At 50.1% G+C, this 25,329-nt stretch overlaps 1 protein-coding gene across 1 annotated transcript in view; it reads right to left on the bottom strand.

The window, feature by feature from the left end:
* Positions 1 to 17,114: 17,114 nt before the first annotated feature.
* The window catches only part of LOC137524663 (uncharacterized), a 104,778-nt gene continuing 96,563 nt past the window's right edge, over positions 17,115 to 25,329 (bottom strand). Inside the window, exon 16 of the mRNA XM_068244786.1 lies at positions 17,115 to 17,508. Coding sequence (XP_068100887.1) covers positions 17,402 to 17,508 — 107 coding nt within the window. The 3' untranslated portion in view covers positions 17,115 to 17,401. The remainder of the gene's footprint in view (positions 17,509 to 25,329) is intronic.

Raw genomic sequence — 25,329 nt, 5'->3', positions numbered from 1 at the left:
GATTCACAACCTTTTTCTGTGGAAAATGCACCTCGCACTGAAATGCAAGGCGAGGCCGAGGATGAACATGACGTCAACAACTCAACATGACGCAAAATGGGGGCGGAACAGAAAGCTGCTTTCAATGTTTTGAAGGCCTTAATTGCCTCCGGTGGCCAGTTAGATGCATCATTTATCACACCCAAATACCAGAGCAATGTGTGCAGGAATTTGAATCGCAGGAGGTGTACCGAGATCATCTGGACAAGTGACCAAGTGACCAAGTGACAAGTGACCAAGTGAAAAGTGACAAAGTGACCAGTGACAAAGTGACAAAATGACAAAGTGACAAAATGACAAAGTGACAAGTGACAAAGTGACAAGTGACAAAATGACAAAGTGACAAGTGACAAAGTGACAAGTGACAAAATGACAAAGTGACAAAGTGACCAGTGACAAAGTGACAACTGAGAGGTTGTTCTGGGGAGCTCCACTGCACTCAGTCGCATATGAGGAGAGGTCTCGTCGGGACTGCTGATCCTCCTCAGCTTGCTCAAAGCCTTGAGGGTTCCTGAAGATCCTCTGCTTGGAGTTCGCCGGGGTTCAGCTTGGTGTCGGGGTTGGCGGCGTCCTCCTCACTCCAACGTGGCAGATCTTCTGTTGAAGGAAAAAAAAAAAACATTGTTAAAAGTCCAGTACCGCTTCTGAAGGACTCACCAAGAGATGCAGGAGCGCTTTAATCTAGCGCACCATCGCTCGCTGGGTGATGTCCCTCCCTACACGCTGGAATTCTACGCTGCACATGCTAGCACGCTTTTGCGCAGTGCCGAGGCGCATTCCAGCAGCTAGCTACCAAGCTTCTGTGGATCTGATTGGGCCACCATGTTGGATCTCTGCCAAGTCCTCCAAAATTTTGAGCAATCCACGTTGCGTGACTGAGCAGTGACAACTCTACAGTCAGCATTACAATACCACTGCTGTGTTTACTGAAGAAATCAATGTTGAAGATGGAAACCGCTGGCATGATGCAAGTGGGGGATTCTGAAGATGAAAACGATCAGCGTGATGATACCAACATCAGGCAACCTGCCTCAGGAAACGCTGGTCCCAGCTATGACAAAGATTAGGACGAGGAACAGCTGGAATTGGAGCAGGAATTGGATGCCCCCACTGCCGAGTAGTGTTGGGCGAACACCTGGATGTTCGGGTTCGGGCCGAACAGGCCGAACATGGGCCAGATGTTCGGCATGTTCGGCCCGAACGCCGAACTCAATGGAAGTCAATGGGACCCCCGAACATGGGGGCCCTATGGGGTCGCAGGCATAAGGGGGGAGCATGCCCCGGTCGCGGGGGGGGTCGGAAATTCCCCCCACCCCCTCCGCTAGCGCTCCCCCCTCTGCCCGCTTCCCCATAAAAAAAAGTTATAGTACCTGGTGCCTGGTGGCTGGCAGTGGAGTGAGGAGGAGGAGGAGGAGTCCGAGTAGCAGAGTGGCGTTGAGGCCGGGCAGCGGGCGGTTTAGCGCTAGTACCCTTGTGGTACTTCCGCCCTTTCTCTGACCTCACGTCCTCTGCATACGAGGGTACGCATCACGCGTACCCTCGTATGCGTCATCACGCAGAGGACGTGAGGTCAGAGAAAGGGCGGAAGTACCACAAGGTACTAGCGCTGAACCGCCCGAACCGCCCGCTGCTCGGCCTCAACCCCACTCTGCTACTCGGACTCCTCCTCCTCCTCCTCCTCACTCCACTGCCAGCCACCAGGCACCAGGTACTATAACTTTTTTTATGGGGAAGCGGGCAGAGGGGGGAGCGCTAGCGGAGGGGGTGGGGGGAATTTCCGACCCCCCCCGCGACCGGGGCATGCTCCCCCCTTATGCCTGCGACCCCATAGGGGGGCAGTATTCGGCCGAACAGGGCCCTGTTCGGCCGAACAGGGGCCCTGTTCGGCCATGTTCGGCCATGCATTCAACAGTTCGGGCGAACCCCGAACAGTTTGGCCGAACACCACCAGGTGTTCGGCCGAACTCGAACATCACCCGAACAGGGTGATGTTCTGCAGAACCCGAACAGTGGCGAACACTGTTCGCCCAACACTACTGCCGAGGGACAGAGCGGTGCACGTTGGACTTCCACAATTTAGCGGGAATGGACAGCAGAAGAGGAAGAAAGTGATGCTGGTGACGAATATGGTGCATCACAACAATCACAACGCTCACAAGAACATGAAGACAGAGGAGTCTGGCAGGACTCTCTGGCACACATGGCTCAATTCATGCTAGACTGCATTGAACGCGGCCCGCGCATTATTCACTATTCATTATTATTCATTATTCTGGAATCTGGACAACACCAATTACTGGGTTTATACCCAGTTTATACAAACACAATGTTAAAAAACTGATTGAAGAAAGTGTCAGACAGGTCAAAAATGGAACAATTCCAGCAGGCCCTTGAGGATGGAGACTTTAGAGAGGAGATTGACATCCTCCTCCTTCTCTAGCCAGTTGTACACCGACAGACTGACTTCAGCAAGAGGACCAGGAGGGCAGCAAAGAACACAAGCTGCTGCTAGTGCCGAAAAGGGAATGGTATTGGCAGTGTCCTTGGAGTGGGAACATTTTCTGACACCCATGCAGCAGCCCACAGAACAGCAATCGGGCAGTTCCACGTCCTCCAACACCAATCGCCTGGAGAAGATGGTCAAGGTCCAGGACTACATGTCAGATGGCGTAGCTGTGTTGAACAATCCATCTGCAGACAGACGGTGAGTGTGACAGGCAGCACAGAAGGACCATGGCAACTCACTCATAGTACCACAGTTTGATAGTGCTGCCCAAAAAATTATATGGATCCATGGACCCGGGCACTGCGGGCAGTACTGGGAAGTGGGAACGCTGATTTTAGTACCTAAACACACGATACAACATGTTTTCCGGGGTCAGACTCTGAGGCACATACAGATGGTCCCGATCATCATCCTCATCATACAACTCTTCTACTGAGTCTGACCCACCCACCACCTCTGCCACCCCAACATCCCCAGACACAGACCCCTCATCGTCCTCAACATTAACTTGGGATGCTGGCCTGAGCCAGACCTCCTCCTCCACATCAGGCCCCATCATCTCCTCAATGGCAGCCCTCATTAATCGCTCTGGCGACGGACCGATGGACACAACGTTCTCCTCCGGGGAGGGCTGCTGCTGACCACTGGCTGCTGGGGTGGATGTTATAGCTTGCGTGGGGCGTTGGCTGTTGCTGTTGTTGGGAGTGCTGCTCACAGCGGAGGTCTCTGAGGAACTCATGGTGAGCTCATATAGTGGTTGGCGGTGAGTGGAGTATTACTGATCCCAGCAATATACACACTGACTGGCAGAGTACGCAATGCTATATAGTCTGGCTGAGCGGTGTACACAGAGTGGCAGTACACACAATGCTATATAGTGTGGCTGAGCGGTGTACACAGAGTGGCAGTAAACAATGCTATATAGTCTGGCTGAGCCGTGTACACAGAGTGACAGTAAACAATGCTATATAGTCTGGCTGAGCGGTGTACACAGAGTGGCAGTACACACAATGCTATATAGTCTGGCTGAGCCGTGTACACAGAGTGGCAGTACACACAATGCTATATAGTCTGGCTGAGCGGTGTACACAGAGTGGCAGTACACACAATGCTATATAGTCTGGCTGAGCCGTGTACACAGAGTGGCAGTACACACAATGCTATATAGTCTGGCTGAGCGGTGTACACAGAGTGGCAGTAAACACAATGCTATATATAGCGTGGCTGAGCGAGGTACACAGTGGCAGTACACACAATGCTATATAGTCTGGCTGAGCCGTGTACACAGAGTGGCAGTAAACACAATGCTATATATAGCGTGGCTGAGCGAGGTACACAGTGGCAGTACACACAATGCTATATAGTCTGGCTGAGCCGTGTACACAGAGTGGCAGTAAACACAATGCTATATATAGTGTGGCTGAGCGAGGTACACAGTGGCAGTAAACAATGCTATATATAGTGTGGCTGAGCGAGCGGTGTACTACTGTTCCCAGCAGCGACACACAATGACCGGGGGACCCTGGCTAGCGTGGCTGGAGAGCGAACTACCCTGCCTGCCTACCCAAAGCTAAACCCACAGACAAATGGCGGAGATATGACGTGGTTCGGGTATTTATTTACCCGAACCACGTGACCGCTCGGCCAATCAGAGCGCGTTCGGGTCCGAACCACGTGACCCGTTCGGCCAATCACAGCGCTAGCCGAACGTTCGGGGAACGTTCGGCCATGCGCTCTTAGTTCGGCCATGTGGCCGAACGGTTTGGCCGAACACCTGATGGTGTTCGGCCGAACTCGAACATCACCCGAACAGGGTGATGTTCTGCAGAACCCGAACAGTGGCGAACACTGTTCGCCCAACACTAGGATTAATCACAGCTTCACAAAGTTACTGCAGTAACATTTACAAAAAATGACAGAAAATGACATCATACTGCTGCTCATCAGGATTCCGGATATCCGGGTAACCCGGATATCCAAACTTTTTTCAGCTATCCGACCCCATATTCATGGTTTGGACACTGCTTATGTTTCTGTATGCCACTTATGTGCTAATACAGCTTCCATTCAATTAACCACAAGATTAACTGCAGCAGTGCCAAACATCTTTTGTCTATTGATGATACTGTTTGCAATCTGATGTTCTTTTGTACTGAGTGCATGCTGCACTTGCACACCATGAATGCTTGACTGAACTGGTCACAAATGACATTATAGCGCTGACTTAGCTCCTTCTTTGTAGTGTATTATGCACTACAGTATGTATAATTACCTTATGTTTTTCCACCTTATCTCCTTAGTTTGCATGAACACTGTAGAATATATTATTGTTTATTGAGTATTGAGCTTGTAAATGGCCAGTCCATGTAAGCATCAGAAAGAGATTTGAGCACTTCCAGGCTTCATTTACCTGCTTTTTTGTTGTTGAAATCATGTAAGGGCATTGTCTTGCACTCTGTTTACAGTGGGGGAATAGAATCTGAGATATTGTTCATGGACAGAGGCTCCATAGGTCAGAAGGGCACCTGGTGATAGTGGGCCTTGGGCGGTAAAAAGTACAAATCCAGCCCTGAGTGCTGCTGTGCTGCTGACTGAGCAGTGAGCAGTGTCAGTGTGACTTGTTGTACTCTGCTGTCTGTCACTCCGTGCTGATTCACAGTCCAAGCCCACTAATAAAGTACAAGTACCCCACACATCATCTGTGAGCAGGGGCGTTCCTAGGGTCCTTGGAGATCGGGGGCACCTGGGGGCACAAGGCGAGGGGTGTATGCGGCGCGCGTAGCGCGCTGCGGCAAAAATGGCCGTGACCATACAGTGAGTGGGCGTGGCCATGGGTGGGGCCAAATTTACATGAACTTAGCAGCGGTGTAAGCTACAGATAACGGGCCTGCCCATCAAAATATTGGATGGAGCCGCATGTCCTTTATTTAGATAATTGACAATCAGTATAGGCATAGATCAAAGATGTATACGCACATACAATTTGCTAATAAAATTGGCTAATCAAAATTGTATGTGTGTACCAGGCTTTACAGCTAATACTGTACATACTGAAAGTAGCAGGGATCAGCACACACTGCAGCTAGTTTACTATCAGTACAGGCACAGAGTAACAGCTTATACTGTACATACTGTAGGCAGCAGAGATCAGCACACTGCAGCTAGTTTACTATCAGTACAGGCACAGAGTAACAGCATATACTGTACATACTGGAGGCAGCAGAGATCAGCACACACTGCAGCTAATTTACTATCAGTACAGGCACAGAGTAACAGCTTATACAGTACATACTGGAGGTAGCAAAGATCAGCACATACTGCAGCTAGTTTACTATCAGTACAGACACAGAGTAACAGCTTATACAGTACATACTGGAGGTGGCAGAGATCAGCAAACGCTGCAGCTAGTTTGCTATCAGTACAGGCACAGAGTCAGGCCTGGTGCACACCAAAACCCTCTAGCAGATCCGCAAAATGCTAGCAGATTTTGAAACGCTTTTTGTTATTTTTCTGTAGCGTTTCAGCTAGCATTTTGCGGTTTTGGGAAGTGTTTTTGGTGTAGTAGATTTCATGTATTGTTACAGTAAAGCTTTTACTGAACAGCTACTGTAACAAAAAACGCCTGGCAAACCGCTCTGAAGTGCCGTTTTTCTGAACGGTTTGCGTTTTTCCTATACTTAACATTGAGGCAGAAACGCATCCGCAATCCAAAATCTGCAGCAGCCCGGGAGTATGCGTTTCTGCAAAACGCCTCCCGCTCTGGTGTGCACCAGCCCATTGAAATACATTACCCTAGCGGATCCGTACCCGCAAGCGGATCGCAAACCGCAGCCGAAACGCTCTGGTGTGCACTAGGCCTAACAGTGGTTCTTTTCCGTTAGCCAGGCGCATCTGGCAGGTGGCGCTAATTACTATTCTCCCTCCAGGCCGCCATGGATAGTAGGGGAAGATGTAACTCTGGTGCCAACATCAATTTAAACTAAATACAAACATTTTAACTCATACATGAACATTATGGAAAATCAAAGTTGAACATAAACTGTGAAGATAAACAATTTCATCCATCCTACTCCTGAAAAATGTATTATTTTTTTAGAACCCCCCAGTTTTATTTTCTGTTTTAAAAAGCTAAAAAAAAAAAAGAAAAAAGTAGGTTTAATGCTATTGTCTCAAATGATGATGATTCAGCTTTTCCCATAGTCTCGCAGTTAGCAATCATGAGGGCCCCCAACAAGACAAATTCAGCAATCTTGAGGCCCCCCACAAGACAAATTCAGCAATCTTGAGGTCCCCAACAAATCATGAGGCCCCCAACAAGACAAATTCAGCAATCATGAGGCCCCCAGCAAGAAAAATTCAGCAATCTTGAGGCCCCCAAATCATGAGGCCCCCAACAAGACAAATTCAGCAGTCATGAGGCACATAAATAGATAGCATTTCACATAAATGCGCAGAATGCCCCCTTAATATGGTAAACACCTCTCACCTGGCTTCTGAATTCTCCTCTACTGGCTGCCATGCCTGGCTGGCAATACTATTTTTGTCTGGATTGGGGATGATGTGTGGGCTGAAACGCCTTGCAGTGATGCTGTGGCTGGGCTGGCTGGCAGTGATGCTGTGGCTGGGCTGGCTGGCGGTGATGCTGGGCTGTGCTTGGCTGGTTTAAGTAAATGCTGGCCTGACTGGTGGTGATGCTGTGGCCTTTTTGCCAGTGATTCTGGGCTCTTTGGCTGGTGGTGATGTTGGGCTGGCTGGCCTAGATAGTTTAGGTAGTGACAGGAGCCCCCCAGTTTAGGTAGTGACAGGAGCCCCCCAGTTCAGGTAGTGACAGGAGCCCCCCAGCTTATTTAGTTACTGGAGTCCCCCAGCTCAATTAGTGACAGGTACCCCCCATTTTAGGTAGTGACAGGTACCCCCCAGTTTAGGTAGTGACAGGAGCCCCCAGTGTATGTAGTGACAGGTGCCCCCCAGTTTAGGTAGAGACAGGAGCCCCCAGGTTAGATAGTGACAGGGACGCCCCAGGTTAGATAGTGACAGGGACCGCCCCAGGTTAGATAGTGACAGGGACCCCCCCCCCCCAGGTTAGATAGTGACAGGGACCCCCCCAGGTTAGATAGTGACAGGGACCCCCCCCCAGGTTAGATAGTGACAGGGACCCCCCCAGGTTAGATAGTGACAGGGACCCCCCCCAGGTTAGATAGTGACAGGGACCCCCCCAGGTTAGACAGTGGCAGCCAGGTACCCCCCCAGGTTAGATAGTGACAGGGACCCCCCCCCCCAGGTTAGATAGTGACAGGGACCCCCCAGGTTAGACAGTGACAGGGACGCCCCAGGTTAGATAGTGAAAGGGACGCCCCCGGTTAGATAGTGACAGGGATGCCCCAGGTTAGATAGTGACAGGGACCGCCCCCAGGTTAGATAGTGACAGGGACCCCCCCAGGTTAGATAGTGACAGGGACCCCCCCCCCAGGTTAGATAGTGACAGGGACCCCCCCCCCAGGTTAGATAGTGACAGCCAGGTACCCCCCTCCCCCAGGTTAGATAGTGACAGGGATCCCCCCAGGTTAGATAGTGACAGGGACCTCCCCCCCAGGTTAGATAGTGGCAGGGACCCCCCCCCCCAGGTTAGATAGTGACAGCCAGGTATGCCCCCCCTCCCCCAGGTTAGATAGTGACAGGGACCCCCCCTCCCCAGGTTAGATAGTGACAGGGACCCCCCCAGGTTAGATAGTGACAGGGACCCCCCAGGTTAGATAGTGACAGGGACAGCCCAGCTTCAGACCTCAGTATCAGCCGGCGACCAGTTAGAGCGGGAGCACCGATCTCGGTGAACACCACGCTGTATATGCGGAAGTGATGTCACTTCCGCATATCAGTGCGGTGTCCGCTAGGTCCTAGCGCCCGCATAGTGGTCGCCGGCTGGTCAGAGGTCTGAAGCTGTGCTGCGTCTGCCTGACTGGTAGCGGGGACGGCCGCGGGGGGGGTAGCGGGCGGCCAAGGGGGGGTGTAAAATCCCCAATGGGTGCCCTTGGGGACCGGGGCACTTGTCCTACCTCGGAGTGGAGCATAGAGAAGCGGCGCCATAGCAACAGAAGCCGACGCTTCCTTTCAAGTGCCCCACAGCAGGTGCTCAGAGGCACTCTGGGCGATATCCGTAGCACGTGCTTCGGATCTATTGCCCTAATGACGCGCCTGTCTGTGACATCAACACATATCTTGTACTATGTCTGGCACTGGCAGCCGGGGGAGGGGCAGCAAGACCAAGAGGAGAGGGAGCAACATTGCAGCCTCCGTCAGCAGTTCTGCCGCATCAGTCTCCATTCCGCCGCTACCCACTGGCCGTCCAGCTGTTAGGGGGAGTCACGCTGCAGAGACGCAGCAGCGTGTTGCGGCCATTTTCAAGCAGGGTCACCGGCGCAATTTGGAGGAAAAAGACACCATGCCTGTGATGCAGCTGATGGTGGATGACGAGCAGGCCACCACCAGCCCTAGAAAAAACATTATGTGCACAATGGGCTTCACGGAAGATTCTGAGATGGTGACGGTGGTTATTGGGGGGGGGGGTCCGTCCATGATGTGTCAGCAGAAGAGGAGTTTGAGGCGGGCTCATCATCCCAGCAGTTGTTCGAGGAGGGGGAGTTTGATCTTGATGATGAGGTGAAGGACCCGGACTACCATCGACCGCAGGGATGATAGCTCTGACTTTGAGGAGGAGGATGATTCAGTGGTTCTGGCACGGAGGATCAGCATTGCAGGGATTGGCAGGAGCAGCAGTGGACATGGAATGTGTGATTTACAGCCTGCTGCTCCATCTGCCACTACTACCACCAGCCACACCACTCAACCCCAGGCCCCAACCACCGCTGGGAAAAAAATCAGCATCTGCAGCATCCCATTCTGAGCGACGTAAGGGCAAACTGCAATCCCCAATATGGCAGTTTTTTCATCTGCCCTCACTTGATAGCAAGTTTGTAATGTGTGCCATGTGAAGATGAGCAGAGGGTCTAACCCCTCCAATTATGGCACCTCCAGCTTCATTAACCATCTGGCCAATAAACACCAAACGGAGCATTCGGAATTCAAGAGGCTGAAGGAAGCTGGCGCTGGCCCTTGCAGTGGTCAGAGCACCATGACCCACTTTGCCACTCCTGCTGACACTGAGGCCTGTTCAGGCAGCCAGTCCTCCTCACTGGTCTCCTATGTTCCCTCCTTGGCTTCCTGTGCAAGCCAAAAACGCCACCACCAGACCCTGGTGAGTGACTCGATTGTGGTCAGGGCTCAGCCTCACGGCAGCCATTGCATACGCCAGCTGAACGGCTTGCTTACAAGGGCCATGTCCTCCCAGCTCCTCCCATACTCATTTGTGCAGGAGGGGAGCCAGGTGTGTGCGCTCCTGCAGTGCGCAGTGCCGGATTGGCCAATCCCCAGATGCTATCTGTCCTTCACGGTGCACTTGGTCAGTTTGGTGGAAGGGGGTGAGGAGGCAGCATCATCACCTCAGTGGGTGGTGCCACCCCGCAGCAGGGTCAGGGGAAGTGCAGCAGGTTCCAGCTCTGATCCGGGTCCATCCTCCGGCAAATCCACCATCAAACACCCCCGCCTCAGCAGCAGCGTGAAGGCCCGCCACTGCCAAGCGCTGCTGCAGATGGTCACCGTGGGGAAGAACAAGCTTACGGCAGACCACGTCCTGGCCAAGCTCCAAGAGCAGGAGATGCGTTGGCTGACCCCCAGAGGCCTCACAGTCGGAGAGGTGGTGGCCGACAATGGGGTAAACCTGGTTGCCGCCATCCACCGTGGAAACCTCACCCACATCCCCTGTTTGGCCCACATCCTGAACCTGGTGGTGCAGAAATTCCTGCGCACCTACCAGGGGATGGACACTCTCTTGGGAGCGGCAAGGAAAACCATGGGTCATTTTTCGCCGCTCGGGTGGTGCCACAGCATCCCTGGAAGCCGTGCAGCTGGAGCTGAACCTCCCACAGCACTGGCTCATTATAGACGTTCCAACACGCTGGAATTCCACCCTGGCAATGTGTGAACGTCTGGTTGAACAGAGGCAGGCTGTCAACCGCTACCTGGCCAAAGCCAGCATGGAGGCCAACTTGTCCAGGGACCAGCACCGCCCACCTCCCGAACATCATCCGCCCTGCTGAGTGGGGAAAAATGCAGCTGGTGTGCTTGGTGCTGGCACCCTTCCTGGAGGCCACCAACATGTTCAGTCGGGACCATGCGTCGCTGTGTGAGTGGGTGACCATGGTGTGCATGCTGGAAAAGGCCCTTAATGCTCTGCTGGAAGTGGGAGAGGCAGCCTTGATCCAGCAGGAGCAGCAGCAGCAACCTTCGCAGTCCACCTCTGTGTGGCAGAAGGAGGAGTTTGAGGACTTGGAGGAGTTGGAGGTCCCTGACCTTGAAGAGGAGGGGGCACAGCGGAGTGCAGCTGCAGTGGTGCGGGGTTGGAGAGAGCAGGATGAGGCTCAGGAGTCAGAAGAGGAGGAAAGCACTGGGGGTGATGAAGACGAGTATGTGTCAGCAGAGATGGCAGCCCTCTTCCCCATGGCAGCGCACATGCTGCAGTGCCAGCGTAAAGACCCAAGAGTGAAGCAGATGCGTGCTCGGGAGGACATCTTGATCACCCTGATGCTAGACCCACGGCTGAAGGGGAAGCTGGCTCAGTTCTTGCCTGTAGGAGGAGACCCTGTGCGCCGAATGAGGGACTTGGATTCTGGTTCGGTGCTTGGAGGAAGCCTTCCCCCAGACTCCCACCCCCCCTGCTGTCACAGTCCAGCCAGCACAGCAGCAGGTGCCTGCATCCAGCAGCAGCATGCGCCCAACAAACCTGCTGTCTCTGACAAAGGCGTTCTATGCCACCACACCAGTACCGCTGCCTACAGAGGAGGTGCTTGCAGCAGCATCCGGCTATCAAAGCCAGAACCAGCATCTGATCCGGAGGGTGGCCGACTACATGGGGTCCTACAGCGGGCTTGACACGACACCCCTGTGGACCCCTTGGATTACTGGGTCAAGCACCTGGATATCTGGAGTGAGCTGGCGCAGTACGCCCTGGAAGTGCTGTCCTGCCCGCCTTCCAGCGTGCTGTCATAAAGGTACTTCAGTGCGGCCAGTGGCGTGGTCACCGAGAAGCGCTCTTGTCTGTCCACCCAGTCTGTGGACAGACTGACTTTTATTAAAAATGAACCAGGCTTGTGCGGTTGGTGAGTTCCTGGCCCCTGTTGTTGGCAAGAGGGGGAAATGAAGTGGCTGAGTAGGAATCACTATGCCTGTCTCACCACCCTTTACCACCACAACCTCCTGGCTCCATCTTCATTAAGCCAGGTTCAAATTTTTTTTACAGCTGTGGTACCAACACAATAAGTGCCATGGTGAACTATGTAAACACAATTGCTGTGTAATTTTTTTTGGAGGTGTCTGTGCTGTCCGAGTTGTGGGGAGGCCCCAACTGCGGCAGTACGACCACTTACTGGAACCTCTCCTTTTGTAATGTTTTACCTGTGGCACACTAGGTGCCATAGTGATTATCTGAACACAATTGCTGTGTAATTTTTTTGGAGGTGTCTGTGCTGTCCAAGTTGTGGGGAGGCCCCAACTGCGGCAGTACGACCGCTTCCTGGAACCTAGTCCTGATGTTAATTGACAGCTATTTTTTTGGGGGGAGGGGAGGATTTTAAGTCCCCACATCATCAATTAGTGTTCCCCTTTAAAAAATAATGATGCTACATGCCTCATATACCCTAAAAATCGTTTTTAAAGCAATTTAAAGGCCACTTCCAGTTTTTCTATCCAGATATCCTAATCTGGCCGGATATTCCGGTTACTGGGGTCGGATATTCGATTCGGATTCGGTTTGGAAAATTTGAAACTCGGATATCCGACGCGGATCGGATATCTGGGTATCCGGATCCGAATCAGATCCAGATAGTGAAAATGGGTATCCGAGCAGCACTGATCATACTATCAATCAGATAGTATGATGTCATTTTCTGACAATGCATTTTATAAATGTTACTGTACATTGTAAATTTAGTACTAAAGCTTGATTTGAAGAAAATCGTGAATCGAATCAAAATCGCAATTTCTGACAGAAATAGTGCAATTCAATATTTTCCTAAAACTGTTCAGGCCTACTGGGGATTACTACGAGCTAAATTCTCCCTACTCTCACACAGAACCCTCACCTAATCCTGACACCCCCCCCCCCGGTGGTGCCTAACACAAAGACCAGACCCCCACTCGGTGGTGCCTAACCCTAAGGCTCCATATAAACTTAATCAGTTGGTACGTGTTTTTTTTTCTTCACCATAGCAGTGCATTATGAAAAATATTTCAGTTAAAATGCGTATAGTGTGAACTGAGCCATTGGGGAACATGGGAATTATTTAGAAAATCAGTTGTCCTTTCAGTTATAACTGAGAGCAACTGATTAAGTGTAAATGGGGCCGTAACCTTAGGTGCCTAACCCTAAGACTCCCCTGGTTGTGCCTAACCCTAAGACCCCCCTGGTGGTGCATAACCCTAACCCCCCTTGGTGGTGCCTAACCCTAAACCCCTCTGGTGGTGCTTGACCCTAAGACCCCCCGGTGATTACTATGACCTAACTTCTCCCTACTCTCACACAGAACCGTTTCCTGGTTTTACCCTACCCTAAGACCACCCCCTAGTGGTACCTAACCCAAAGACCCCACTGGTGGTGCTTAACCCTAAGACCCCCCCCCCCCCCAGTGATTACTATGACCTAACTTCTCTCTACTCTCACGAAGAACCCTCCCCTGGTGGTGTCTTACCCTAAGCCCCCCCCCCCCCCCCGGTGGTGCCTAACCCCTAAGACCCCCCCTGCATATAATGCCTAATCCTAACCCCCCCCCCCCCCCCCTCACCCCTGAATCAAAATTCTTGGCTATAAAGGGCCCCCTTTTGTAGCAGAATCAAAAACCTTGTAACCAAATAAAAAATATGGGCTACAAAGGGGCGCCCTTTGTAGCGGAATCAAAAACCTTGTAACCGAAAACCTTGTAGCCAAATAAAAAATATGGGCTACGAAGGGGCGCCCCTTTTGTAGCAGAATTAAACACCTTGTAGCCAAATCAAAAATATGTGCTACAAAGGGGCGCTCTTTTTTGTAACATAATGAAAAACCTTGTAGCCAAAAATCTTGTATCCAAATCAAAAATATGGGCTACAAAGGGGCGCCCTTTTGTAGCCGAATCAAAAACCTTGTAGCCGAATGAAAAATATGGGCTACAAAGGGGCGCTCGTTTTTAGCTGAATCGAAAACCTTGTAGCCGAAAGAAAACTCGGGAACCCTTTTCACCACCTTGTAGCCCATATTTGCAGAAATAACATTGAAGTCTATGGAGGCGCCCTTTTAATACAGATGGCACAGGAGCCCTTTTCAACTGATTCCTCATGCAGTCTTAGGCCCGGTTCACATTAGTATTAAAAAATGATCCATTCCCGGATTGGAAGGGAACAAAATGTAAAGGATTGGAATGGATCCAATGTTAACCTATGGATCCGTTCACATTCGTACGATCGAACGGATCTGTTCTGCACAATCCTCTGAACAGACCGCAAATTTGGTTCTGCAGCAATTTTTCCCGGACCGCTGAGCCTAGCGGAAAGAAAACAAGCACTGCATTGGAGGCAATGAGAAAACGGACCATTTCTTCACACTAGTGAAGAAATGGACCGTTCTAGACAGAAAATACACTTTGGTGATGGGGGTCTGGGGGGATATGGGGAAACGGAATGGAAATGGAAACAGCTGAACAGCAATGGAGTGAAAGAATCCGATCGACCGGTAATCAGATCCGTTTTCATGGATCCGTTTGCCACTTAGTTGCCAGTGTGAACTGGGCCTAAGATCAGTTTGATGACAGATTTTCATTGAGTATGATATATTCAGTTCAAATATCGTTGGGGGCAAACATTTCCCTATTAAAAATTGTTTTTTTAATATTAGATATTTAAAGTGAAGAGTCAGTGTGATGTTCACTGCACATCTTCTTTAGTAAATTATCCACACCAGAATTGCCTGAACAGTGGCAGAAGCATTCATCACTAGTGATAAGCGAGTGAGACTTAAGGTGCGTACACACGCACTACTATAGAGAACGACGGGTCCGTCAGACCCTCCCGATGAGCAGATCGTTCAGAAACAGCCTTATCAGTCTGCAGACAGACTGTACACATGCACTACTGTTGGCAGAATGCCCACCCAGCGGGAGGGTCTGACGGACCTGTCGTTCTCTATATAGTAGTGCGTGTGTACGCACCTTTGAAAACTCAACCTTTGAAAGATTGAACTTATGATCTTCTCACCCCGTTCATCCAGTCCTCTCCCTGATGCCTCCATTACTATTGACAACATGTCCATCTGCCCTGTCCCTCAAACCTGCTTACTAGGTGTCACCCTTGACTCAGCACTCTCCTTCTCACCCCACATCCAGATAGAATTGTTGTGAACATCAAATCTTCCATTTGCAAATGGCGAACGCGAACTTCCGTTGTTCACGAACAAGGGGATCTGGCGAATCTCCATAGACTTCAATGAGCAGGTGAATTTTAAAACCTACAAAGACTGTTTCTGGTCTGGCCACAAAAGTGATTCAAGGGGTCTAATATCTAGACTGTGGCCTGCCAGTAGGGGAATCCATGCCAAAAGTCCCACCACAAATTACAGAGTTGATGCAAAGTCGGGTTTTAATCCCTAAAGGGCAGAAATCACATTATGCACAGTTCTGGGTGTCAGTGGGCTGTGGAGTGTCACACACAGTGAAATGAAATAGTACTATCAGAATACAGTGAAATAATAATGCACTGGAGTGGTACTGTGCATGCAACTTAATGTAGTAACAGCAGTAGTGTGCACACAGCTCTGGGTGTCAGTGGGCCATGGAGTTTCACACCAAAAAAAATACAGGAGACCAATGTACTGACCATCAAAAGGGCTGTTTGGAGTACTTTCACAGCAAGTGAGGAACAAGAACACAGGCCTGCCTAATGCTTTCCCTAGATATCTGCAGCAAGTCTGACCCTTCTCTCACAAACAGTAAGCAGCCAGCAGAGAATGAATCCAATATGACCACCACAACTGCTTTTTGATAGAGGGGTGGGGGGTGGGGGTCCAGGAGGGTGTGCTAGCTGATTGGTTGCCATGTGTCTGCTGACTGTGAGGTAAGGGGTCACATTTTAGTTCAATGATGATGTATGGGGTGGGTCGAAAACCCCAAATGTTCGCTGTTCGCCGCGAATGCGAACAGTGGAAATTCGCAGACTACTGTTCGGGCCATCTCTGCATCCAGAATGTTTCCAGGTCCTGCCATTTCCATCTTTACAACATTGCAAGAAATTGCCCCATCTAACTCTTGACACCACCAAATTTCTGTTCCAAGCTCTGGTAATCTCTTGTCTGGACTGCTGCAATGCCCCCCTTCCTGGACTTCCCAAGACCAGACTCCAATCCCTACAATCCATTCTGCATGCAGCTGCCAGGGTTATTCACTCTGGTGCTCCTCTTTAGATGCCCCACTTCGTAAGTCCCTTCACTAGCTCCCTATCCCTCTCAGATTTAAATTGTGAATGAACGTACAAATTATATCTGCCGCAATTCTGCATGGCAAATAGTGTGCGTTGCAAGATGTGTAAGAAGTCAGTGTTTGCAAGCAAACAATTATAAATGCACATATTTATTTCTGGTGCAACTCTGTATGGCATTACTTGTGTGTTGCAAATCGTGCCAGAAGTAAATGTTTGCCACAATGAAGTTACATTTTCTCTTGAAAAATTTCTCTTGGAAATGTTAAGTAAGCGAGAGAGAGGTCTGATTTGCTGCAAGATTAAACGTTTAAAAATCTTCCAGACATCCAGGTGGAGATGGTGGACAGGCAGGTTGAGTTTTTATCCAAAGTGCTGGGGGAGAGATCTAAGGTCTGAAGGTAGATTTGGGTATCAGCTTTGAGGCCTAGTGTTTTCTCTGACTTAGCCTTGGGCTAGATTCACACTAGCAAGAGGGAGCATGGGAGCCAGGGTTGGAGCCTACAACAGCCTATCAAAATTCACCTATTGATTTTCAAGGGTAATATTTACAGTGCTGTAATTTTTACACTGTTAATGGCAGAGGCTTCAAAGTTGGTACAGTCTGTCATTGGGTGACTGGGTTTTAAATTCAGAAAAGGGGGCAAAGCCACAAACAGACAATCAGATTTGTTTCATTTCAATGATAAAATACAAATGATTGATGCCAAGGACCCCAAAGCTCACAAACTTGGTCATTGAGTGTTTGCATGTTAGGGTTAAAAAAAAGTGGGCAGAGCCAACAGCAGCCGAAAACATACCCGAGCAATGCCGAGTCATCAGCTAGTATAAGGTGGAGTCACAAAACGTTTTAGTAGACTTGTGTGTAAAAATACAACTACTTGAAGTGTACAAACTCTTTTTGTGAGAAATGTGCCCACATCATTCCCGGCAATCTAATTTCGATGCAGATCCATTCATGCCACAGCCTATTTCAGAAGAAAGAAACATTTGCAGCGCCTTTATTTTTTGAGTTTGGTTTATTTGAATAAACATGTTTAATGATAAATGCAACTGTTTATGTTATTCTGGAACTCAAAATCATATTGTTTATTTGCAGCAAATAAAGTTTTACAAAAATCACCATTCAGACATATCATGCTCAGTGCAAGACCTGGATCTCTGGCACCTCTGGACTATCCATTATCCATAGGGAAAAATATCATTATTTCCATGAGGTATTCCATCAGCCTTGAGCTCAGAAATATAGTTAAATATATAACACATTATAAAGATTTAATATCTTCTATCGATTAATCGAGAGACTTAATCATAGCTAACAGAATATGCTTCTGGTAGTTTCACTTCAGTGGCTCGTTGCAATCTCATGCAAAATAATACAGCAATGACTGTCAAAAGGTAGCTTCCTTTTCCTAAAAATAAATAAATCAATAAATCAATAAATAAATATCAACAACAAAGTCAGTGTATCCTGTGCAAATGTATTTATTATTTTTAGTATTTTAACTGTCTGAATACTAAACTCCTGTCATACTCAGGAGGCCCGGGGGTCCAGCAAAGTCCTCAGAGTTCACAGTACACAAAGTACTCATGCTGTCCCTGTAGACATCTGGGAGTGGCGCTTTCACCATCCTTCATCCGCAGCAGTGGGCGAATGCCTAGGGAGGGAGCGCATACGCATCCTGAGGTCTGTTGTAACTGCGGTGGGGGTGGGGCTTCAGCACTGGCGGGAAGGCCAGGGTATTTAAACCATGGCCAAACAGCATCCAATGCTGTTATTTCTGACTAGAAGCTGATGCGTGTTGCCACGCCGTTTGTCATTTCAGTCATGCCTATCCTGTTTATCTGCCCTGTCTCCAGTCCAGTCACCCCAGTCCTGTCAATCAGCCCTGTCTAACCATCCTGCCACCCCAGTCTTGTCACACCAGTCCTGTCAATCAGTTCTGTCATCAGTCCAGTCGGTCTTGTCATGGCAGTCTTGTCGCTTCAATCAGTCCTGTACATCCAGTCCTGTCACCCCAGTCTTGTCACACCAGTCCTGTCATTGAGTCAGTCCTGTCATTAGTCCAGTCGTTCAGCCCTGTCTCAGCAGTCCTGTCACTCCAATCAGTCCTGTCACATCAGCCCTGTCATCAGTCTTGTCATGCCTGTCCTGTCAATCAGTCCTGTCAATTAGTCTTGTCACGCCAGTCCAGTTACTCCAATGTTCATACTAGTTCTGTCAGTCAGTCTCATCAAGCCAGTCCTGTCAATCAATCCTGTCACGCCTATCCTGTAACACCCCCCCATCCAGTCACGCCAGTCCTGTCAATCAGCCCTGTCATCAGTGCTCTCATGCCTGTCCTGTCATTCACTCCTGTCAATTAGTCTTGTCACTCCAATCCAGTTACTCCAATCAGTCTTGTCACACCAGTTCTGTCCCATCATGCCAGTCCTGTCGATCAATCCTGTCACGCCTATCCTGTAACACCAGTCCTGTCACGTTAGTCCTGTCATGTCAGTCCTATCTCATTAGTCCTCACCCTTCTTCTCTCGCAGCAAGGTTGACCCCTCCTGTCCTTCTCAGCTCTGGTGGAGCAGTCCTAGGGGTCATGACCTGGTGGGCACCAAACAGCAAACTAAACTCTGATAAGTCATTTTAACTCTGATAAGGCACCCTAAGTGTGCAGTAAGGGGAGCAAAAGGAGATAGCGAGAGTTGCAATTTGTTATAGTGAATCAACCCCATGGTCTTTAAAAGTAGATGTGGCCGTTTATTTCACTATATTCACCTATTACAGTGTCCCTCATTATACTGTCTCCTTATTCTGGTGCTTTTTATTGATTGATATGACAATTTAGTTCTTTTTTTACAGTATCCCCTAATCTGCTCTATCATACTTCCCCCACGATGCTGAAAAAATGCCAGGGAACCCCTGCAGAGTACTCAAAATCCTGGGGTTCCAGAGAACCCTGGTTGAGAATAGAGATGGCCCAAACGGTTCGCCAGCGAATGGTTCCCGGCGAACTTCCGGTAGTTTGCGATCGTGGAGAACCACAAACTTTTCCGGAAGTTCGGTTCGCCCCCATAATGCACCATTAGGGTCAACTTTGACCCTCTACATCACAGGCAGCAGGCACATTGTAGGCACGTCAGGCACAACAGGCTACACTCTTTTCTGGAGCCACTCCCACCCTTATAAAAGGCAGGCACCGCTGGCCATTATACTCGTGTGCCTGCAGTAAATAGAGAAGGGACAGCTGCTGCAGACTCTCTCATAGGGAAAGATTAGTTAGGCTCTTGTAGGCGTCTTAGCTTGCTCCTTGCTGATTCTTATTGCTAAAACAGCACCCCACAACAGCTCTTTTGAAAGCTAATCTTGTTCTTGTGATCTATTTTTCTTTTTTTCTGTGTGTCCCACTGACACTTGTGTTGCATAGACAGCCTTGATAATTCATACTGTGTGTGTGCCACTGCCAGGCCCAGCACATTCAATGACTACCTGTGTGTGTGACAGGTGCACATTGTAATACCCATCACTGCATATACCTACCTACCTGTTGTTCACAGTGCACCCACCTACCTATGTGAGCTGAGCGCACACAGTGTCACTGTGCCTGTCCGCTACCTGTCTGTGTGTGACAGGTGCACATTGCAATACCCAGTACTGCATATACCTACCTACCTGTTGTTCACAGTGCACCTACCTACCTACGTGAGCGCATGCATTGTCACTGTGCCTTTCCGCTACCTGTCTATGTGTGACAGGTGCACATTGTAATACCCATGACTGCATATACCTACCTGTTGTTCACAGTGCACCCACCTACCTACGTGAGCGCACGCAGTGTCACTGTGCCTGTCCGCTACCTTGTTGTGTGTGACAGATGCACATTGTAATACTACCCAGTACTGCATATACCTACCTACCTGTTGTTCACAGTGCACCCACCTACCTACGTAAGCTGAGCGCACACAGTGTCACTGTGCTTGACCTGTCCGCTACCTGTCTGTGTGTGACAGGTACACATTGTAATACCCAGTACTGTATATACCTACCTACCTGTTGTTCACAGTGCATCCACCTACCTACGTGAGCGAACGCAGTGTCACTGTGCCTGTCTGCTACATGTCTGTGTGTGACAGGTGCACATTGTAATACCTGTACTGCATATACCTACCTACCTGTTGTTCACAGTGCACCCACCTGCCTATTTGAGCTGAGCGCACGCAGTGTCACTGTGCCTGTCCGCTACCTCTCTGTGTGTGACCGGTGCACATTGTAATACCCAGTACTGCATATACCTACCTACCTGTTGTTCACAGTGCACCCACCTACCTACGTGAGCTGAGCGCATGCAGTGTCACTGTGCCTGTCCACTACCTGTCTGTGTGTGACAGGTGCACATTGTAATACCCCTCACTGCGTATACCTACCTGTTGTGTTCAGTGCACCCACCTACCTACGTGAGTGCAAGCAGTGTGATATACCACTCCGTTCATACCTGTTAACTGCACCTGTGAGACTGCACATTGTATTAGTCAAGGCAGTGCATACCTTTCACTTCGCCCCCCCCTCGATATGGACACAACGGACAAAACAGGCAGAGGTAGAGGCAGACCCAGAGGAAGGCCACCCAGCAGATCTGTGCGAGGTTGTGTTGATGTTATTTCGTGCGGCCCTCGACCAAAGTACAGTGCTCAGAAGAAGGCACGTCCCATCAACTCCAAAGATTGTCAGGACGTGGTTGACTATTTAGCACAGAACACCTCATCTTCCGCAGCCACCAGCGCTACTACAAGCACCACATCCATTGCATTTGACACTTCGCAGGAGTTAATTGGTGGGGAATTAACTGATTCACAGCCATTATTGTTACAACAAGATGAAGGCGCTAAGCAAGTTACACCACCTCATATGTCTGAGTTAGGCGGCGACACTATGGACGTAACGTGTGAAGGTGATGAAGTACCTGCTGTTAGTGCAGTTTTGGAGGTGTCTAAGACACGCGAAGCTGTGCAGTATGATTATGATGAGGACGATGATACAGATCCCACGTATGCTTCCAATAGAGGAGATAAACAGGGTGACAGTTCAGAGGGGGCGTAGGAGGAGAAGAGTTGCTGAAAGAAGCAGGGGGAGCTCGTCATCAGAAACAGCTGGTGACAGTGTCCGGCACCATGTATCGCCACCTATGGACAGCCAGCCAACATGCCCTTCAACGTCAGCTGCTGATGCCACTATAGTGCCATCGCCCCAGGGGGGCTCAACTGTTTGGAGTTTTTTTCATGTGTCTGCCTCAGATCGGAGCAATGCCATCTGTTGTCTCTGCCTCCAAAAATTGAGCCGTGGAAAGGCCAACACTCACGTAGGGACAAGTGCCTTACGAAGGCACATGGAGAAAAGACAGAAACTGCAATGGGAAGGTCACCTGAGCAAAAGCAACACACAAAAGAAAAGCCACCCTCCTCCTCCTCTTCTTCCTTCAGGTGCAGCATCTTCAGCCACTTTCTCCCTTGCACCTTCACAGCCACCCTCCTCCACTCCGCCTCTGCCCTTCAGCGGTTCCTGCTCCTCTGCCCACAGCAGTCAGGTGTCCGTGAAGGAAATCTTTGAGCGAAAGAAGCCAATTTCTGCCAGTCACCCCCTTGCCCGGCATCTGACAGCTGGCGTGGTGGAACTATTAGCTCGCCAGCTCTTATCATACAAGCTGGTGGACTCTGAGGCCTTCCGTAAATTTGTGGCCATTGGGACACCACAGTGGAAGATACCAGGCCGCAATTATTTCTCTAAAAAGGCGATACCCAAACTGTAGTTGAGAGGCAAATGGTGTCATCTCTGGCACACAGAGTTGGGTCAAGGGTCCACCTGACCATGGATGCCTGGTCTGCCAAGTACGCAGGGCCGGATTTCTGGCAAGGCCACATAGGCCATGGCCTAGGGCACCAGAAGTTTAGGGGCGGCTCAGTGAGGGACAGTAAAGCTGTTCCATGCAGCCATCCTTATCTACAAGGTCAGCTTTAACCTTTAAACTCTCTGTCCTGTGTACTTGTGTCGTCCCTGCAAGACCTGTAAGCTCTATCCTGCAGGTACACTTCAGCCTAACTCACATGGTGGCACAATGGGTCCATCATTAATGAGATGGCATAACGTAAAAGTTCTTAAGGAAAATATAACATAACTTATACACGTATTACTGAAATAGTTATTGTCTGTGACATTCAATGATGTAAGTAGAATTCTCATTGGGGCACACGGAGATAACAACCATACAGATGGTATAATTGGCCTTGGGCGGTAAAAAGTATAAATCCGGCCCTGCAAGTACGGTCATGGCTGCTACATTACTTACACAGCCCATTGGGTGAACCTGGTGACCGAAGGCAAGCAAGGAGTACGTGGCTGTGCAGCGGACCAACTTGTGACACCTCCACGGCTTGCAGGCAGGCCTCCTGCCACCTCCTCTCCTCCTGCTATATCCTCTTCGCTGTCGTCCTCCTCCTCCTCCTTGGCTGAGTGGCAGTTCAACTCTGCTGGTGCTGCAATCTCCTCTCCAGCTACACAGACCCAGCTCCCCAGGGCCTATGCGGCATGCCAGGTTCAACGATGTCACGCCATCTTAGACATGTCTTGCCTCAAAGCGGAGAGTCACACAGGCCAGGAAGTTGTGTGGGCACTTCAGGCGGTCTTACACGGCCATGGCACGTTTTGCGGACATTCAGCGGAGAAACAATTACTGGTGAGACACTTGATATGTGATAGCCCGACTCGCTGGAATTTGACCCTGGTCATGTTCTCTTGCTTGCTAGAACAGGAGAGAGCCATCACCCAGTACCTCTACAATTTCAGTAGAAGGACACAATCTGGGGAGATGGGGATGTTCTGGCCCAACAACTGGACACTCATGCGAAATACATGCAGGCTCATGTGGCCGTTTGAGGAGGTGACCATCCTGGTGAGTCGCAGTGAGGGCACCATCAGCGACTTGATCCCGTACGCTTATTTCCTGGAGCGTGCCGTGCGTAGAGTGGTGGATCAAGCTGTGGAGGAGCGTTACGGCAGGAACAGTTATGGGAGCAATTTACATCAGAACCAGATGTTTCCTCAACACCTGCGGCAGCACAGAGGGGGGAGGAGGAGGAAGAGTCATGTGGGGAAGAGTAGTCAGACTCGGATGATGAGGAAGGTGTTTCTTTGGAGGAGGAGGAGGCAGCAAAAGAACAAAGCAGGAGTCGCAAGGGGCTTGTGCTGCTCAACGTTCCTGTGGTATTGTTCATGGCTGGGGGGAGGAAGAGGACTTACTTGATGTCACTGCGGAAGAGCAAGAGGATATGGATAGTACATCTGCATCCAATTTTGTGCAGATGGCGTCTTTCATGCTGTCCAGCCTGTTGAGGGATTCCCGTATAAAAAAAACTCAAGGAGAATGAGCTGTACTGAGTGGCCACGCTACTAGACCCTCGGTATAGGCGCAAAGTTGCGGAGATGTTTCCAAATCACCAGAACGCAGAAAGAATGCAGCACTTGCAGAACAAGCTGGCAACTATGCTTTACAATGTGTTTAGGGGTGATGTCACAGCACAACGCAATAAAGGTACCACTGCCAATAATCCTTCTCCCAAGTCCACGCAGGCAAGGACAGGTCGCTCCAGCGATCTCTTGGTGATGTCGGACATGCGGACATTCTTTAGTCCAACGCCTCGCCTTAGCCCTTCCGGATCTACCCTCCACCAATGCCTGGACTGGCAGGTAGCCGACTACCTGACCTTAAGTGTGGATGTAGACACTGTGAGCACCGATGAACCCTTGGACTACTGGGTGCGCAGGCTTGACCTGTGGCCAGAGCTGTCCCAATTTGCCATCCAACTTCTGTCTTGCCCTGCCTCAAGCGTTCTGTCAGAAAGGACCTTCAGCGCAGCTGGGGGCATTGTCACTGAGAAGAGAAGTCAAAAAAGTGTTCAGTACCTCACCTTTATCAAAATGAATGAGGCATGGATCCCGGAGGGCTACTGCCCGCCCGAAGACACCTGCGGCAGCACAGAGGGGGGAGGAGGAGGAAGAGTCATGTGGGGAAGAGTAGTCAGACTCGGATGATGAGGAAGGTGTTTCTTTGGAGGAGGAGGAGGCAGCAAAAGAACAAAGCAGGAGTCGCAAGGGGCTTGTGCTGCTCAACGTTCCTGTGGTATTGTTCGTGGCTGGGGGGAGGAGGAGGACTTACTTGACGTCACTGCGGAAGAGCAAGAGGATATGGATAGTACGTCTTCATCCAATTTTGTGCAGATGGCGTCTTTCATGCTGTCCAGCCTGTTGAGGGATTCCCGTATAAAAAAAACTCAAGGGGAATGAGCTGTACTGATTGGCCAAGCTACTAGACCCTCGGTATAGGCACAAAGTGGCGGACATGTTACCAAGTCACCTGAAGGCAGAAAGGACGCAGCACATGCAGAACAAGCTGGCAACTATGCTTTACAATGCGTTTAAGGGTGATGTCACAGCACAACGCAATAAGGTACCACTGCCAGTAATCCTCTTCCCATGTCCACGCAGGCATGGACAGGACGCTCCAGCGATCTCATGGTGATGTCGGACATGCGGACATTCTTTAGTCCAACGCCTCGACTTAGCACTTCCGGATCCACCCTCCACCAATGCCTGGACCGGCAGATAGCCGACTACCTGGCCTTAAGTGTGGATGTAGACACTGTGAGCAGCGATGAACCATTGGACTACTGGGTGCGCAGGCTTGACCTGTGGCCAGAGCTGTCCCAATTTGCCATGCAACATCCTGTCAGAAAGGACCTTCAGCGCAGCTGAAGGCATTGTCACTGAGAAGAGAAGTCGCCTAAGTCACAAAAGTGTTCAGTACCTCACCTTTATCAAAATGAATGAGGCCTGGATCCCGGAGGGCTACTGCCCGCCTGAAGACTAATTCAGTCCCCACACACAGCATCTCTGCCCGCAGGCTGCTTGACTGCCTTCTCCGCCGCCACCAACAGGGTCCAGGACTCCAGGTGGATTTCTGAATTTTTAATGCCGCTGCTAGCAGCGGCCGCTATAATAATTTTTCTGGTGCGTGTACATGCCTGCCTAATTTTTCTGGCTGCACTGTGGCTGCAACAACAAAACAAAAGGCATATACATGTGCCCATTCTCCTTTGTGATCATTACCTAACCTTGCCGTGGTGAAGGGGCTTGCGTATCACAATAAAGTAATGACCGCGGCTATATGAGTGTCTCGGGGGGTGGCACACCA

The sequence above is a fragment of the Hyperolius riggenbachi genome, chromosome 7 (genome assembly GCF_040937935.1).
Source record: "Hyperolius riggenbachi isolate aHypRig1 chromosome 7, aHypRig1.pri, whole genome shotgun sequence".
NCBI lineage: Eukaryota > Metazoa > Chordata > Amphibia > Anura > Hyperoliidae > Hyperolius > Hyperolius riggenbachi.
The sequence above is the reverse complement of the archived record's forward strand: the minus strand, read 5'-3'. Positions and strand labels throughout refer to the sequence as shown.